At 41.0% G+C, this 16,195-nt stretch overlaps 1 protein-coding gene across 4 annotated transcripts in view; it reads right to left on the reverse strand.

The window, feature by feature from the left end:
- Positions 1-16,195, reverse strand: part of UVRAG (UV radiation resistance associated) — a 262,695-nt gene that overhangs the window by 207,708 nt on the left and 38,792 nt on the right. For all 4 annotated transcript variants that reach the window (XM_084893381.1, XM_084893380.1, XM_084893382.1 and 1 more), the window contains 2 exons: positions 9,477-9,638; positions 5,465-5,539 (listed from right to left, as the gene is read on the reverse strand). In XM_084893381.1, the coding sequence (XP_084749507.1) occupies positions 5,465-5,539; positions 9,477-9,638 (237 nt within the window). The remainder of the gene's footprint in view (positions 1-5,464; positions 5,540-9,476; positions 9,639-16,195) is intronic.

Below are 16,195 nucleotides of genomic sequence, written 5' to 3' on the forward strand. Positions count from 1 at the left end.
AGTAGCCATACCGTAAGTGAAGAGTGTATTTTAGAGTAGAGATAGCAGCCATGTGGTTCTAGTAGACTTCAGCAACTCATGGAAAAATATTTACTAAGTAAAGTCTATTTACTAACTAAATCCTAGGATTATAAAAATGAGACAGAACCTCAGTCCTACATGAGCTCATGCCCTCACAGGAAGAAAGATGTACACACAAATGACTACAACTGTGAGAGAAGAGACAAGTGAGAGAGGAAGAGAAGGCAATAGTGACATCATGTTAAACTAGCATTAGTGGAAAGATTTTTTAATGAAAGAAAAGGAGTCCCAGCTTTGTAGAACAGTTTAAACTGAAGCTGTCAGAAGGGGGTAAATGGTCAAGAATGCCCTCACCACAAATCTAAGGAAGAATAATAAAAACTAGTTTTCAAAATTTTAAACTAAATAAAAATCTAAACTCTCTGAATTCCCTAGTGAGGACGAGTCAAGCTCCACTTACTTTTCAAGAATCTAAAGTATCTATACGAAGAACCATGCTTGTCTTTGAATTTTCCAGTATTAAAATTCTGAAAAGCTCAAAAATTGTGCTAAGAAGACAAGAGCCTCAAAAATTCATAACAGGAAACATGGCATTTTCCCAGATTATTCTCTGGCTTCAATGAAGAAAGAGAATGGGGACCACACTGCAGCAGCGGGATTTATAAATATGAATTACAGGATAAGATGATTTTCCAAACATCTGTCAGAAGTTAATTTGATCCAAGAGAAAAGGGTGGGGGGGGGGGGGAGCAGACTCAGAGGGAAGCCAAATATAGTGACTAATACCTGGAACTTATGTGGACTTCAGTGCGTTGATGGCCTCATGGGCATTGCATGCCCAGTCTACAATAATAAATACCCAAAGCCTGTACAATTTATATCACTCAAAGTACATTCCCGTGTACTCTCTCATTTTATTCTCATAATGCACAGAGTGGATATCTCTGGTTAAATCTAAAGATAGAGACTTGGTACTATGACATGCTGTATGAACTGGGAAGAAATGTAGAGATGCCATGTAGCACAGTGGTTGAGAAAAGGTCTTTAAATAAGTCAGATCTTACTAGCTATGTAATCTTGGGTCAGTAGTTTAATGTTCTCTTCTAGTATACTCTACCTGTGAAACAATGATATAACTACATTGTAGAGCTGTCACATAGATTAAATAAAAACACAAGAAGTAACTGGTATAGTATCTGATATGAAGTAGGCACTCAGCAAATGAAAACTAGCAATAGTAGTTTCCAAAAGATCTATACCTACCTGGTGTAATACTGTAACTAGGATATCACACCAGCTCAGATCATTCAGAAACGAAGTTTTACCCTGGATGTAAACCGAGCTCATAATTACCTAGATGTTTTATAACAAAGCAGTCAGCTATTAGAAACTGCCCCTGAGGATTTGTCTAGTCTTTGTTCCTTGCATTTTGTAATAGGAGAGGGGGTGGCTACAAATAAAACTGAAGAGGATATGTGTAGGAATAAGCTATTTTTATGATTTTCCAACTTTTGCTTGAGACCTGTACAGAAATTATACCATAGCTCTTTCTCTGTTGTTAAAACATGGGCTGCCTGGGACACTTAATCCTTACTTCTGAATGTTCTGCTCGTGGACTGTGTGGAACGTGCTTTGGAAACAAGTTAGCATCCATTAATTTGAATAATAAGAGGAAATAACCATTTTTTAAATTTCACAGTCCCATAATGTTAACTAAATGGAAATCTCTTAACTTTTCTAGGTTTTAGCATCTTTATCCTGAAGATGAAAATACTAACAACTGAGTTTCTATAAGTTAAAGATGATATCTCAAGTACTCACAATCACCATTAATCAAGTTAAAGATGGAAGAAACATCAAAAAGAAATTAAATGAACATCATCTATCCATCACTTTTACACAAGTGGCATGTATAATGAAGAAAGTGCCTATTGAGAAATAAAGAGATGTGTTCTGATCCTGGCTCTGCCATTAACTCGTCCTGATATCTTGGCCATTCATTTATTCTCAAATACTTATGCTATATCTAGTAGATGCCTGCTACTAACACTACTAAAATTGATGCTCTGCCTTCCTCACAGGCTATTTTTATGATGGGGTTAAATAATTTATAGGCAAATTCTTAAAGTTAAGAGCTATGAAAATATGTAGTGATTTTATTCTATTATATATTACATATATTTGATATTATTATAGTTATGACCAAGTTATACTCTATAGCATAAAACATATTTTCCATGTCAGGTTCAAGAGCTCATGAGACTTCCTGAGCTTCAGTTTGTTCATCCATGAAACAAGATTGTTGAGCTGGAAATTCGAATATTCCCCCAGCATTTGATAGCTTTAAAAAAAAAAAAAAAAATGAGGGACCTAAAGCAAAGAGGAGTTAATTGATTTGCTCAAGGAACACAGTCAGTAGCAGAACAAAACTGAGATTCAGGTTTCCTAATTTTCAAAAGTATCATAAATTTAAAATAATGAACTTTTCACTTGTCCAGGCTCTCAGACTATGAAACTTGCTCCTGTCTCTAAACCTTCAATCTCAGCTTGACTATTCACTTGAGATAATCAAATTATATGGCTGTACTTGTGAAATTAATCACCAAATTGCTATTTCAATCTCCTAAACTTCATTCCAAAAAGATCTGATCCTTTTAGCTTGGATTCTCTTTTATTAAAATGAGAAAGCACTGCCATCTACTGGATACTTAAGACATTGCTGTTATAATTTTTAGTCTGAGGAGAGAATTCTTACCAATGGAACTCTTTTTGTACTTTGTCAATACCCAATATTTAGTTATTATGACAGTACAAGTTTCATAACAATAAAACTCCAAAAGTTTGGGCTAAAGATAAAGTATGGTGAGAGAGAGAAATAGCATCCCCTCAAGATTTTTAATCTCAAAATTATTTTTAGGATAGTCTTAAATACAGCAAGCCTTCACCTGTATTCATTAACAAGTTTTTATTGAGCATCCACTGCAGGACAGGCACTGTGAAAGGGACACATGATAAGCATTAGAAATGTAGCCACTCCCTCTTATCAAAAGGTTTACTGCCTAGTGACTAGCAATTCCCATTTATTACTGAACTCCATTCATGTGCCAGGCTTATTCCGGTAATATACATTACCATCTTTAATCCTCAAAATCAACTTATGATGAGGTAGAATTTATCTCAGTTATAGATGAGGACACAAACACAGACATGACTCAATTTGTCCAAGATCACTCTCATAGATGAGCAGCAGTAGTGCCTGAAATTAAACAAATCGATCTGTCTCCAAAACCCTATCCTTAATCACTAGGTAGTTGTCAGCATCTGCCTAAAGAGTCTTTGCCAAAAGGAAATTCAGGCAAAGATTACATGTCTATATTAAAGCCAAAACTCCTGAACTTGGATCTGAAAGGTACAGCTTATTAGATAAAATACCGGCTGGCCCAACAGCCTCTCATTCCACCCTGTCCCCCCAATTGCCAGCCTAGTATTTAAATTCATATAGAAACCATCTCAACTATTTATCAGCCTCCATCCACCCCAACTTCAAGTTACAGCAATGCTCCTATTGAAGTCCCCAAACATTTGAAAGAGCACCTATTCCTAAGGTCCTTTCAACTGATTTAAGGTTCTGCTGTGATTCACCTGCATTATCTGTAAGACAGAAATAAATGATATCGAAATAATTTTTCAAACTAAAGCTATTTGTAAACTAGTGCTCTCTGGAATAGATGCAGTTTTATCTCAACTAAAACATGCAGTTATATCTCCTTAACTAAAAAAATGTGAATATGTGTCTAATACTTTTGTACCCCACAGTACCCATCTGATAATAATATATACTAGTGTGTATATATATATATATATATATATATATATATATATATATATATATATTGGTCTCTGACCCCAGTTCTTAGCACAGAGTTCCTGAAACCCTTGTAATTCTCCTAAGTGATAAGAGCCTAAAAAGCATCTTTTGTTCTAATAGTAGGCCTCCCAACACAGGTGAAAGGAGTATCTTCTGTTCTAATGAGGCAACAACGAGTGGCTCCTGGATGAGGGCTGGTCCCTTGAAGGAATTTTCAGCCCTGCCCCCGCCCCATTCTCCTGAGAAGGAAGAGGGTTGAAAATGGAATTAATGATCCATCATGCCAACATGATGAAGCCTCCTTAATGCCCCAAAAGTACAGGGTTCAAGTTGGCCAACACATACACACTGGGATGGTGACCTGCCCCAGCTCCCCAGGGACAGAAGCTCTGCGTCCAGGGCCACCCAGACCTCACCCATACATCTCTTTAATAAAGTAATAAATGTGTTTCTATGTGAGTCACTCTACAAATTAATCAAACCCAAGAAGGGATCACTGGAATCTTGGATCTATAGCTGGTTGCTCAGAAGCACAGGTGACAACCTGGTATTGTAGCTGGCATCTGAAGTGGGGGCAGGCAGGAGCAGTCTTGTGGGACTGAGCCCTTAACCTGTGGTAGATAGTGTGAGAATTGAGTTCAATTGCAGGACATCCAGCTGGTGTCACAGAGAATAAGTTGCTGGTTTGGTGACCAGAAATGTCAAAAGTGAAGTGGGAATAGTAAAGGAGACACACAGGAAAGAGAAACACAGTAGGAAAGAACCGGGTTTTTCTCCACAACAGGAGGGAAAGACTGTGTTGGTTTTCCCTTTCAGTACCTAGTTTAGTAATTGGCATACAGCCTGGCCAGGGTGACTCCGTGGTTGAGCATCAACCTAAGAATCAAGAGATAATGGTTCAATTCCCGGTCAGGGCATGTGCCCAGGTTGCAGGCTTGATCCCCAGTGTGGGGTGTGCAGGAGGCAGCCGATCAATGATTCTCTCTCATCATTGATGTTTCTCTCTCTCTCTCCCTCTCCAGTCCCCTCTGAAATAAATAACATATTTCAAAAGGCAGGTGCAAGACAAAGATCAAAGACATATTAGGCAGGGTCTCCGGAGAAAGGGTTTCCATGTAAGGGAAAAAAATAGTATGTACTTAGTAAATATGGATTCTCTTCTCTTTCCTTTCTCTAATTGTCTTTAGAAATAGAGATAGCATTGGCTATAATATAACTTGACTCATAGTTTTTTAGATGTATTTAAAGCTGTAAAAGATATCTGAAACATTTAACAAAATTGTTACTGCATTTAATCAAAATTCGTTGTTCTTTCTTAATCCCCAAAGAATTATATAGAATAAGAAAAAGCCGTTCCATTTCCTTAAAGGAAAATGAAGATAATCTAGATTTAGAAAAGATGAATAGGGTGGTTATAAAATAAGGTTTCATTTTAAAGGCATTCCTCTTAAGCCATACTTAAACAACAAATTTACAATACTTAAAACATGGTTCTGTTTACACAGAGCGTTTTTCCTTATAAGCCAAGGCATACCCACACTAAACAAAACTCCTAACACTAGGAAAAGCTCTTACCTTATGTTCATATGGAGCACCATAGTAGCCATCATTCAGCCCAAATATTATTTCATTTTGGTTGCGAGCATGAATCTAAGAGGGGAGGAGAACATACTATTAGTTTCTCTCATTCCAATCATTTAAATATGATTGGAGAATCATATTTACACAGGATACTTCAGTGCTGAAAACAGGCTGGCTCTATCCAACCAGCCGGTAGAAAACAAATCGCCATCACTGGACCAGGTAATCAACCAAGGCTTCCCGCTTTAGTCAAAAGCCTCACAAACCATCACATGAGATCACGGGCACCATCATTCACATGTATTTTCCACAGTCTTGAGGTTGTTATGGAGAGACTATTCATAAGGTACAGGGATTCAGAAGCTGATAGCACGAATTCTCTTATCTCAAAGAAAACACAATCCAGTTAGTCTATAAGAACCCCTTAAAAATATGAAACCCTAGGAAAAAGTAAAATAAAAGATGAGTATTTCCTATTTTCAAAGAGTATTTAAAAATAATCCCTGCCGAAGCCGGTTTGGCTCAGTGGTAGAGCGTCGGTCTGCGGACTGAAAGGTCCCAAGTTCGATTCCGGTCAGGGGCATGTACGTTGGTTGCGGGCACATCCCCGGTAGGGGGTGTGCAGGAGGCAGCTGATCGATGTTTCTCTCTCATCGACGTTTCTGGCTCTCTATCTCTCTCCCTTCCTCTCTGTAAAAAATCAATAAAATATATTAAAAAATAATAATAATTCCTAATCCCCAAAGTCTTTAAATGTCTTTGTAATTATTGTTTGCATACTATTCTCTTTCAAATGCAGCTGATTTGAGTTTTAGTTAATGCCACGACAAATTAACCTTCACCTGAAAGATAGGAAGGTTAAAACTTTAAAATTTAAGAATTAAGATAAAAACTGCTCATAATAGCCGGCACCGGTTTGGCTCAGTGGATAGAGCGTCGGCTTGGGAACTGAAGGGTCCCGGGTTCGATTCCGGTCAAGGGCATGTACCTTGGTTGCGGGCATATCCCTATTAGGGGGTGTGCAAGAAGCAGCTGATCGATGGCTCTCTCTCATCGATGTTTCTAACTCTCTATCTCTCTCCCTTCCTCTCTGTACAAAATCAATAAAATATATTAAAAAAAAAACTGCTCATAATAGCATAAAGTATCCATGGAAATAGATTTAGTTACTTGATAAAAGCAGAAATCAGTGGAACTGAAAATAATAACAATAAAGATATTCAATGAGACAAAATACAGTATTTTGAAAAAAATAATAAAATTGGTAAATCTCTAGTCAGAATGATCCTAAGAGAAGACAGAAATTACCAACAGCAAGAATAAAAGAAGAATTATAGCCTACGTACATAAAATGGATATAGGAACACTGTAGAAATTTTTATAGCAATATAGGTGAAATCAGCAAATTCTTTGGAACCTATCAAAGCTTACTTAAGAAGACACAGATAACATGAATAGCCTCTTACCTAATAAAAAAAAAATTAAAGTATGAGTTTTAGTTAATGTGTTGGCATTAACTAAAACTCATACTTCCCCACAAAAAAATCCTAACACTCAGGCCCTGGCCAGGTAGCTCATTAGGTTGGAGCATTGTCCCAATAAGCCAAGGTTGTGGGTTCAATCTCCTGTCAAAGCACATAAAACAATACAAGAACCAACCAATGAAAGTATAAATAAATGGAGCAACAAATCAATTCCAACATCTCTCTTTCAATCTATCTATCTCTCCCTTCCTCTCTCTCTAAAATCAGTAAAAAAAAAAAAAAAAAAAAAATTTTAAAGAAATCTTACCACCCAGATGACCTCACTAAAGAATTCTGTCAAACATCTGTGAAATAAATAACAATTCTACACAAATTCCAACTCTGTGGCCTATAGCCCTGCAACTCTAATGTTAAGCATCATGATCCTTGCCCTTGCCAGTTTGACTCAGTGAACAGAGCATTGGCTTGTGGACAAAAGAGTCCCGGGTTCGATTCCAGTCAAGGGTATGTTCCTCGGTTGTGGGCTCCTCCCCGGCTTGGGCCCTGGTCAGGCTTGTGCGGGAGGCAACCAATTGATGTGTGTCTCTCACATCAATGTTTCTCTCTGTCCTTCCCTCTCCCTAAAAAATCAATGGAAAAATATCCTTGGGTGAGGAATAACAACACACACACACACACACACACACACACACACACACACACACAAACGGAAACAGCATCCTCCACAAAATGAAGATATTTTCAGAAGAAAAATAAACAGGTGCTTGGCATCAGTCTAACCACAGCGAGTCAACTACACAGCCTGTGGGGAGACAGGCAGGGTGTGCGCTTCGGGGCAGGCCTGGCAGGCCTGCGTCAATGCAACAAGTTTCTGGTACTGAGAGGAGAGACCCAACCAAAAGTCATTATCTTACCATTTATGATTAAGACCAGCCCTAAAATAGGGGGGGAAATACAAAAATCAAGAAGATTAAGGATTTGCTGCTGGTTAGAATCTGCAGCAGGTAAGGAAATATCTGTCACATGCATTGTTCCAATCACTACAGGACACAAAATAAATAAAGTAGGGTAAGTCAAACAAGGGCAGACATTTCTCTAATCTGAACATGTAGAATTAAATTGTTCCTTTAAAAGAAACACACACCACATAGTATATGGTAAATAAAATATTAAGAAACATCAGGATGCCCAGCTGGCATGGCTCAGTGGTTGAGCGTCGACCTATGAACCCGGAGGTCACTGCTCAGTTCCCTCCCAGTCAGGGCACAGGCCCGGGCTGCAGGCTTGGTGCCCAGTGGGGAATGTGCAGGAGGCAGCCGACCAGTGACTCACTCTCATCATTGTTGTTTCTATTTTTCTCTCCCTCTCCCTTTCTCTCTGAAATCAATAAAAAATATATATTTTTTAAAAAGAAACATCAGGGATGTTTGTAGATATGACTAATGTTTTAGGGCACATGTGTCAAACACAAGGCCCGCGGGCCAAATCCAGCCCGCCAGGCCTTGCAATGTGGCCCGCACCGCGCTGTCATCACTGCACTCCGCTGTCAGTTTATGACATTGTCAGTTTATGACTGTTCAGTAAACCATTCGGCCCGCGATTTAGGCTGGATTTTAGATTTTGGCCCCTTCTCTGATTGAGTTCGACACCCCTATTTTAGGGTTACCTTTAACAGTAGTCCCATAGGTATCACAAAATAGAAATGGCATTCACCCCAAGGCAGAGTGGGTGACAACCATGACCACGTGCAAGGAAGTGAGCTAAGGCACACGGAGCAATTTCTTAAACTCCCTGAGGACCAATTCTCCCATCTGGAAAATGGGGGCCATTCTATAAACCTTCACAAGTTGCCATGAACATTAATTATCATAACCTATGTCTGAGGATGCAAATAGGCTTCCCTTCATGGGCAGTTCTAACGCGTTAGAAAGACTCTGGAGCTATGTCTGGGCTCAGTGAGACGAGTGCTGTGACCGCCGATGCCCATCACTAGGGAACGGGGAGCAGGTTGTAAGCCGGGCATCTGTCCTCCCTGTGCCCGGTCAACAGCAGTAGCTCTTCTTATTCCCAGCTCTCCTGGGCATAAAAGAAGGTGTTTAAGAGTATTTTGAACTTAATTTTCAGATTCTAGGGGGAGAACATCCAATAAGACAGAAGCCTTGTGCCACGAGAAAGCATATTCTTTTCTTAAAAAAAGAAAGAAATCCCTTTCCCTGGCCGCCGGCTCAGTTAGATGGAGCATCATCCCATCCACCAAAGGCTGCAGGTTTGCTCCCAGGCAGAGTCTGGGTGGAGGGCAGCAGCTAATAGTTTTTTGTGTTTTTTTTTTTTTAAATCCTTAAATTAGCAGATTAGGGTCCTTCTCCGTAAATTTCTTCAATTAAAGGTTATTGTTCATACTTGGCAAGATTCAAATTTCTCTAAGTAAACAGACTTCAAATGTGGAATCAGAAGAATCAACAGGAAGCTGAAGAGGTTAATGTAGGGAAGGCAACCACGTGGAACTGCAGCCTCCACATTACCTGCTGGCCCAAGTACTTCAGCCCGTCCAGGCAGACTTTCCACTCGATCAGCAGCTGGTAGGAGGCCTCCTTCCCACCCCATATCTTCACCACAAAACAGGACACAGAGGTATCAAGGCGATCAGGCATTAATCCAAAATCAAGACTCCGCCACGTTGGATTCTGTTGATGGAAATGAAAATATGCCTGAGAAAGACTCTTAACTTGTTTCCAGTTATTTCAATTAGGTTGAGATCAAAGACCTCATAAATACATTAAAATGCAAACTTAAGTAAACCAAGAAGACATTCCAATTAGCAGGACAGGGTTATAATGGCATTTTTAAATTTTTCTTCTTATTTATTTCTAGAGGCCCAGTGCACGAAATTCAAACATGGGGGGGGGCGGAGAGGGAGGGGCCCTCAGCCTAGCCTGCACCCTCTCCAATCTGGGACTCCTTGAGGAGTGTCCAACTGCCCGTTTAGGCCCAGTGGGATCAGACATTCCTCTCACAATCCAGAACTGCTGGCTCCCAACTGCTCGCCTGCCTGCCTGCCTGATTGCCCCTAACCACTTCTGCATGCCAGCCTGATAACCCCCTAGACATTCCCCTGCCAGCCTGATCGACGCCAAACTGCTCCCCAGCCAGCCCAATTGCCCCTAACTGCCCTCCCCTGCCAGCCTGGTCATCCCTAACTGCCTTACCCTGTTGGACTGGGTCCCCCCCAAATATCCTCCTCTGCAGGCCTTGCCCCCCAACTTCCCTCCCCTGCTGGCCTGGTCTCCCCCAACTGCCCTCCCCTGCTGGCCTGGTCCTCCCACAACTCCCTCCTCTGCCAGCCCAGTTACCCCTAACTGTCCTCCCCTACTGGCCTGATCACCCGCAACTGCCCTCCCCTGTAGGCCATCTTGTGGAGGCCACCTTGTGTATTGGAGCGATGGTCAATTTGCATATTACTCTTTTATTAGATAGGATAGTCATTAAAAGGAGCATATAGTCTTAATATCTCACAAGTACATCTCCATATGACAATCCATTTATTTACTTCTTAAACAATTAAGACACAATTATTAAGAAAAGAAATATAAACAATGCCTCAAAGTACCTCAAATCTGTTGGCTTAAACATCTATTGAAGTAATTCTATCATTCCATTAAAAATTCAATAACAGAATGATGCAAAGGCTACACAGTAGCACAGGAGGGAATAATAAACTTTTAAGTGTGAGAGTGAACTAGGGATCCTTTCTATCAAAGAAAGGAGCTTGCCACCATCTTAAGTTCCACCATTTTGATATGACTTTCAGATTCTAAGGGGGCTGCCATCACAGGCTCTGCCTTATCCTTCCCCTTCCTCTGAATTAGCCAATCGTTCAATAATGTGAACTGGAGCCCCAAGCCCTGACCAATCAAGTCAGAGTCGGAGTGAGGGGCAGGGCAGACCCTCAAAAGGAAATAAAGCCCAAAAGGAAAATCATGGCAACTGCACTCTTCTGCGCAGGAGTAAGTCTGCCTTGCCGATCCACTTTCGAGTATTTGTCTCATCCCCACACCACTGACGAGCATTTCTAACAGAAGGAACAGGGGGAAGACATCACAGAGGCTATGAAACCGGGCTACCAACAGACCAATAGGATTTTACCTGGTTAAAATAAGGAAGTACAGGCAAAAGCTCAGGGTGTAAAATAGCGAGTATGGTCAGGGAACTAAGACAACTGCTAGTGTACACAACACAAGAGAGACGGACACAAAGCTGGAGAGATAAACAGGGGACGAAACTGAAAAATGTTTTATGCCTTGTCAAGGACTCAGTCCTTTACTGGTATAAAATGTGGGGCCAGCCGAAACCGGTTTGGTTCAGTGGTAGAGCGTCGGTCTGCAGACTGAAAGGTCCCAGATTCGATTCCGGTCAAGGGCATGAACATTGGTTGAGGGCACATTCCCAGTAGGGGGTGTGCAAGAGGCAGCTGATTGATGATTCTCTCTCATCGATGTTTCTAACTCTCTCTTCCTTTCTCTTCCTCTCTATAAAAAATCAATAAAATATATATTTTTTAAAATGTGGGGCCACTGAAAGGTTTCAAGGTTAATGGACATGCAACAACATGGATGAATCTCACAAATGCAACATATATAGAAAAGGAAAATATGCCATATTTTCAGAAGCTAGAACTAATCTATGGTGCCAGAAGTCAGGATAATAGTTCTCTTTGGGAAGGAGTAGTAACTAGAAAGAGAACACAGGAGGTGCTGAAAAAGTTCTATTTATTGATCTGATTACATTGATCCTTTTGAAAAATCATCAGGCTATTATTATTTGTGCCCTTTAATGTGCTAGGTCTCAACAAAACGCAATGAAACTAATTTTTAAATAAACAAATAATGGAGAAAATACCACCTCTTACAAATCAAAGAATGCTATCCCCTCGTGATGTCATTTTCGGACTTAACGCTGAAGAGCAGAAGTTGGAGGGCTTTCCCGGCCTTCACACTGCACCACATAGAGAGGCAGCCATTCCCTCGCCTCTGTAAGATCCCCCTCAACAAAAGTGCACATGCTCTAGAACAGCGTTTTTCAACCGCTGTTCCACGGCACACTAGTGTGCCGCGAGATGTTGCCTGGTGTGCCGTAGGTGCAGACAAGACAAGAATTTTATAATTTTTCACTATTTTGTTTACTTAATATTTCATAATAAAGTAATTATAAAATACTTTCTTTGTGTTTATTTGATTCCTATTCAAGAGAATTACTTTATATATAGTCAATGTAGGCACAGAGTTAAATTTTTTAACATTTTCTAATGGTGGTGTGCCTCGTGATTTTTTTCATGAAACAAGTGTGCCTTTGCCCAAAAAAGGTTGAAAACCACTGCTCTAGAATATCTCCTATAATAATAAAAGTGGAATATGATGTGAGGGAAGACCGAGTCCTAGGTGCCAGAGGGAAGCCAGTGCTGGTAGCCGAGGGAAGGAAGGGTTACTTTTGCACGAATTTCATGCATTGGGCCTCTAGTACCATAATATAATTTCAAAATCTCACTGTCACTGAGATTTTGTTAACTTTCCCAAAAGCTAACAAATGGTTTGGAGGGTATGGCGCGCTGAAGCTAGAGACGTTAAAGTTGAACTACACATTCACCAGTAAGTATTTTATGCTAAATATGTCTGAGAAGAAACCATCCCTCGGACGTAACCTGCAGACACATCTCCACAATCTAACCTGTCAAAGGACTGTTCTTGTCACTCAATACAACAGACACTGATAGGCCTTCTCTAGATAGAACATGTGCTGGGGCATTAGAAAATAGAAAAAGGGGGTCCTTGTCTACCAGATGCTGCTAATTTTGTGTGGCCCTTCTAAAATATTACTGTATCCCTTCTAAAATATTACTCTTACTTGATCCAGCCTTTCGCTCCCTCCTTCTATTTCCCTGGGTCATTTCCCATGCTGCCCATCCTCAATCCCCTTTCCCCTGTGTCGCATTTGTCGCAAAATCTCAAGACACACACGCTCAGCCACTTCAGCCACACTAGTAACTCCTTAGGCATTTCTTGAAAACCTCAAGTACACTCCTGGTTTTGTACCTTCCTGTTTCTTGGCCTGGAACCTATATCTGTGCATTTCCCCCCACATAGATACATAGCTGTTCCCTCACTTCATTCAGCTGTCTGCTCAAACGGTATCTTTTTTATCATCACCATAGAAAAACAAGCAACCCCCACCCCTGCCAGGAACCCCCTTTTGCTGCTTTATTTTACTCAATATTCATATTTATTACCATTTAACATATTCCAATTTATCAATGCTAACGTGTACTTTTCTTCACATTGTAAGATGAATTCTGATTTTAGAAATGCTAAAATCAATATGGTCCTATAATATTTTTCCACCAGATGGCAGTCATCAAATATCTCTACATGCACAACCTTAAAAATAGTTGTAGTTAATATCAATTCTTTCAAGTTAGGCACAGCCTTGGCACTAGTTGTGCTGAGTTTAAGTGCCATTTAAAATACATTTATTGATTTAAACTTTTAAAAATCCTGTACATAATATCTATCAAAATATTAAGGAATTAAGTGGGACACAAGAATATGAAGTAAAAGAATTCTCTCAGAATGCTGGTGAGAGTGTAAATAAAACAATAATTTTGGAAAACTGGAAATATACGCTAAAGCTGATCCCTTGCATATTCCCAGCAAGTCCATTCCTAGATATATAACCAACAAAAAATAAATACATACTTTCAACCAAAAGATACACACAAGAAAGTTCATAGCAGCACTATATCTTAATTCAAAACAAGAAACTAACCAAATGCTCATCAAGAGAAGAATGGACACATTCTGGTATAGTCATAGGATAGAATACTATAGAGCAGGGGTCCTCAAACTTTTTAAAGTGGGGGCCAGATCACGGTCCCTCAGAGAGCTGGAGGGCCGGACTATATGAACTACTAATCCCTACTGTAACACCTTGGCTGTGCTCACTGCCCAAAAAACCTGGCGGGCAGGATCAGACTCCCCTGGGGGCTGCATGTGGCCCGCGGGCCGTAGTTTGAAGACCCCTGCGAGCAAACAAACTACAAATATAACACCACAGTATGAATGACTCATGATATAAATTTAAGACATGGAAGTCAGACACAAAAATGTACACACTATATGGTTTAATTTCCATAAAACTCAAAAACAGGTAAAATTGCCGAAACTAGTTTGGTTCAGTGGTAGAGCGTCGGTCTACGGACTGAGAGGTCCCGGGTTTGGTTCCGGTCAGGGGCATGTACGTTGGTTGCGGCCACATCCCCGGTAGAGGGTGTGCAGGAGGCAGCTGGTCTATGTTTCTCATCGACGTTTCTAGCTCTCTGTCTCTTTTTTTACAGAGAGGAAGGGAGAGAGATAGAGAGCTAGAGACGTCGAGGAAAAACATCGACCAGCTGCCTCCTGCACACCCGCTACCGGGGATGTGGCCGCAACCAACGTACATGCCCCTGCCCGGAACCGAACCCGGGACCTCTCAGTCCGCAGACCGACGCTCTACCACTGAACCAAACCGGCTTCGGCCAATAAAATATATTTTTAAAAAATAAATAAAATTAAAAAAAAAAACAGGTAAAATTAATTTATGGCATTTAAAAGACAAGAGCTAAAGGGTGAGGAACCAAGATGGCAGCATAGGTAAATGCCTACACTTGCTGCCTCCCACAACCACATAAAAATTACAACTAAAATACAGAACAACTATCATTCAGAACCACAGGAAAGCTGGCTGAGTGGAAGTAGTACAACTAGAGAGCTGCTTCTCTTAAAATGCCGGCACCACAAACTGAATTTACGAGCTCCCACTTCCTCTGAACTCCAGTGCTGGGCAAGGCTCTAGGGCACCAGACACATACAGGGAGAAACTGGACTGTCTGGCATCAGGGCAGGAAATCGGGGGAAGCATTCGTCCAGACAGAGGTGCTCGCAGCGGTCACTGTTCCCGTGTGGGGACCTCCTTGATGCAGGGCTGACTGGTAGCCATCCCTGTTTGCGCCTTCCTGGCAATTCCCTGAGACCCCCTCTCACCCAATTTACAAGCCCACCCAAGCTGTGCACAGCAGCTTTTGCATATAAATGACCTGTCCTTTCTCAGCCTAAAACCTGTCAAACAAGCTGCAGCTGGATCAGGGAGAACCAAAGCTATCAATAAAAGGCCCAAGGCTGGCACCAGCACCAGCCTGCCTTGCTTCACAACTGGGCCTCACATGGGCACTTCCAAACCCAATACAAAGACGAGGAATCTGCAGATCTCTCTGTAGCTCCTGCTGGATGGCCCCAGGCAGTGACTGACTTTGCACCTCCCTGGAGACCCAAGAGCAAGTGTACACAGTGGTCAGTGTGAGATCATAGCAGATTATAACTCTTCACATCAGTAAGTAACACACTCAAGGGGCAGACTTAGTGAGCACCAAAACCCCGCTGAAGGAAGTCCTGTGTAGGAGTGTCTCCTACACAGCAGCTCTCCCACTGTAGTCACAGCTGGTCCCCATAGTCAACTGGCCTGGAGGTCAATTCTTCCCAATGACACCAACAGCAATCAAGGCTCAACTACAAGACTGCGCACACAGCCCACAAAGGGTTTCACCTAGAGTGTCCAGTGGGGAGGCTGAGCCACTGGGCCCTATAGGACACCTACTACACAAGGCCACTCTATCAACTCAAGGAGACTTAGCAGATACCCAATACATAGAAACAAAAACAGGGAAGCAGCCAAAATGTGGAGATAAAGAAACATGTCACAAATGAAAGAAATTAGAAGAAAGCAAACTACTGGATATAGAGTTCAAAACCACAGTTATAAGGTTACTCAAAAATCTTCTAGAGCCTAAACCGGTTTGGCTCAGTGGATAGAGCGTCAGCCTGCAGACTGAAAGGTCCCGGGTTCTATTCCCATCAAGGACACATACCTTGGTTGCGGGCACATCCCCAGTAGGGGGTGTGCAAGAGGCAGCTGATCGATGATTCTCTCTCATCAATGTTTCTAACTCTCTATCCCTCTCTCTTCCTCTCTGTAAAAAATCAATAAAAATATATATTTTAAAAATAATCTTCTAGAATCCTCTGAGGAACTTAGTGAGACCTTCAAGGATCTTAGTGAGAATGAAAAAAATAAAAAATAAAAAAATTGGAAAAGGACCAGTCAGAAATTAGGCATACATTGACTGATATAAAGAATAATATATAGGGATTCAACAGTA

Source organism: Pipistrellus hanaki (genome assembly GCF_964339955.1).
Source record: "Pipistrellus hanaki genome assembly, chromosome: 9".
NCBI classification, from domain to species: Eukaryota; Metazoa; Chordata; class Mammalia; order Chiroptera; family Vespertilionidae; genus Pipistrellus; species Pipistrellus hanaki.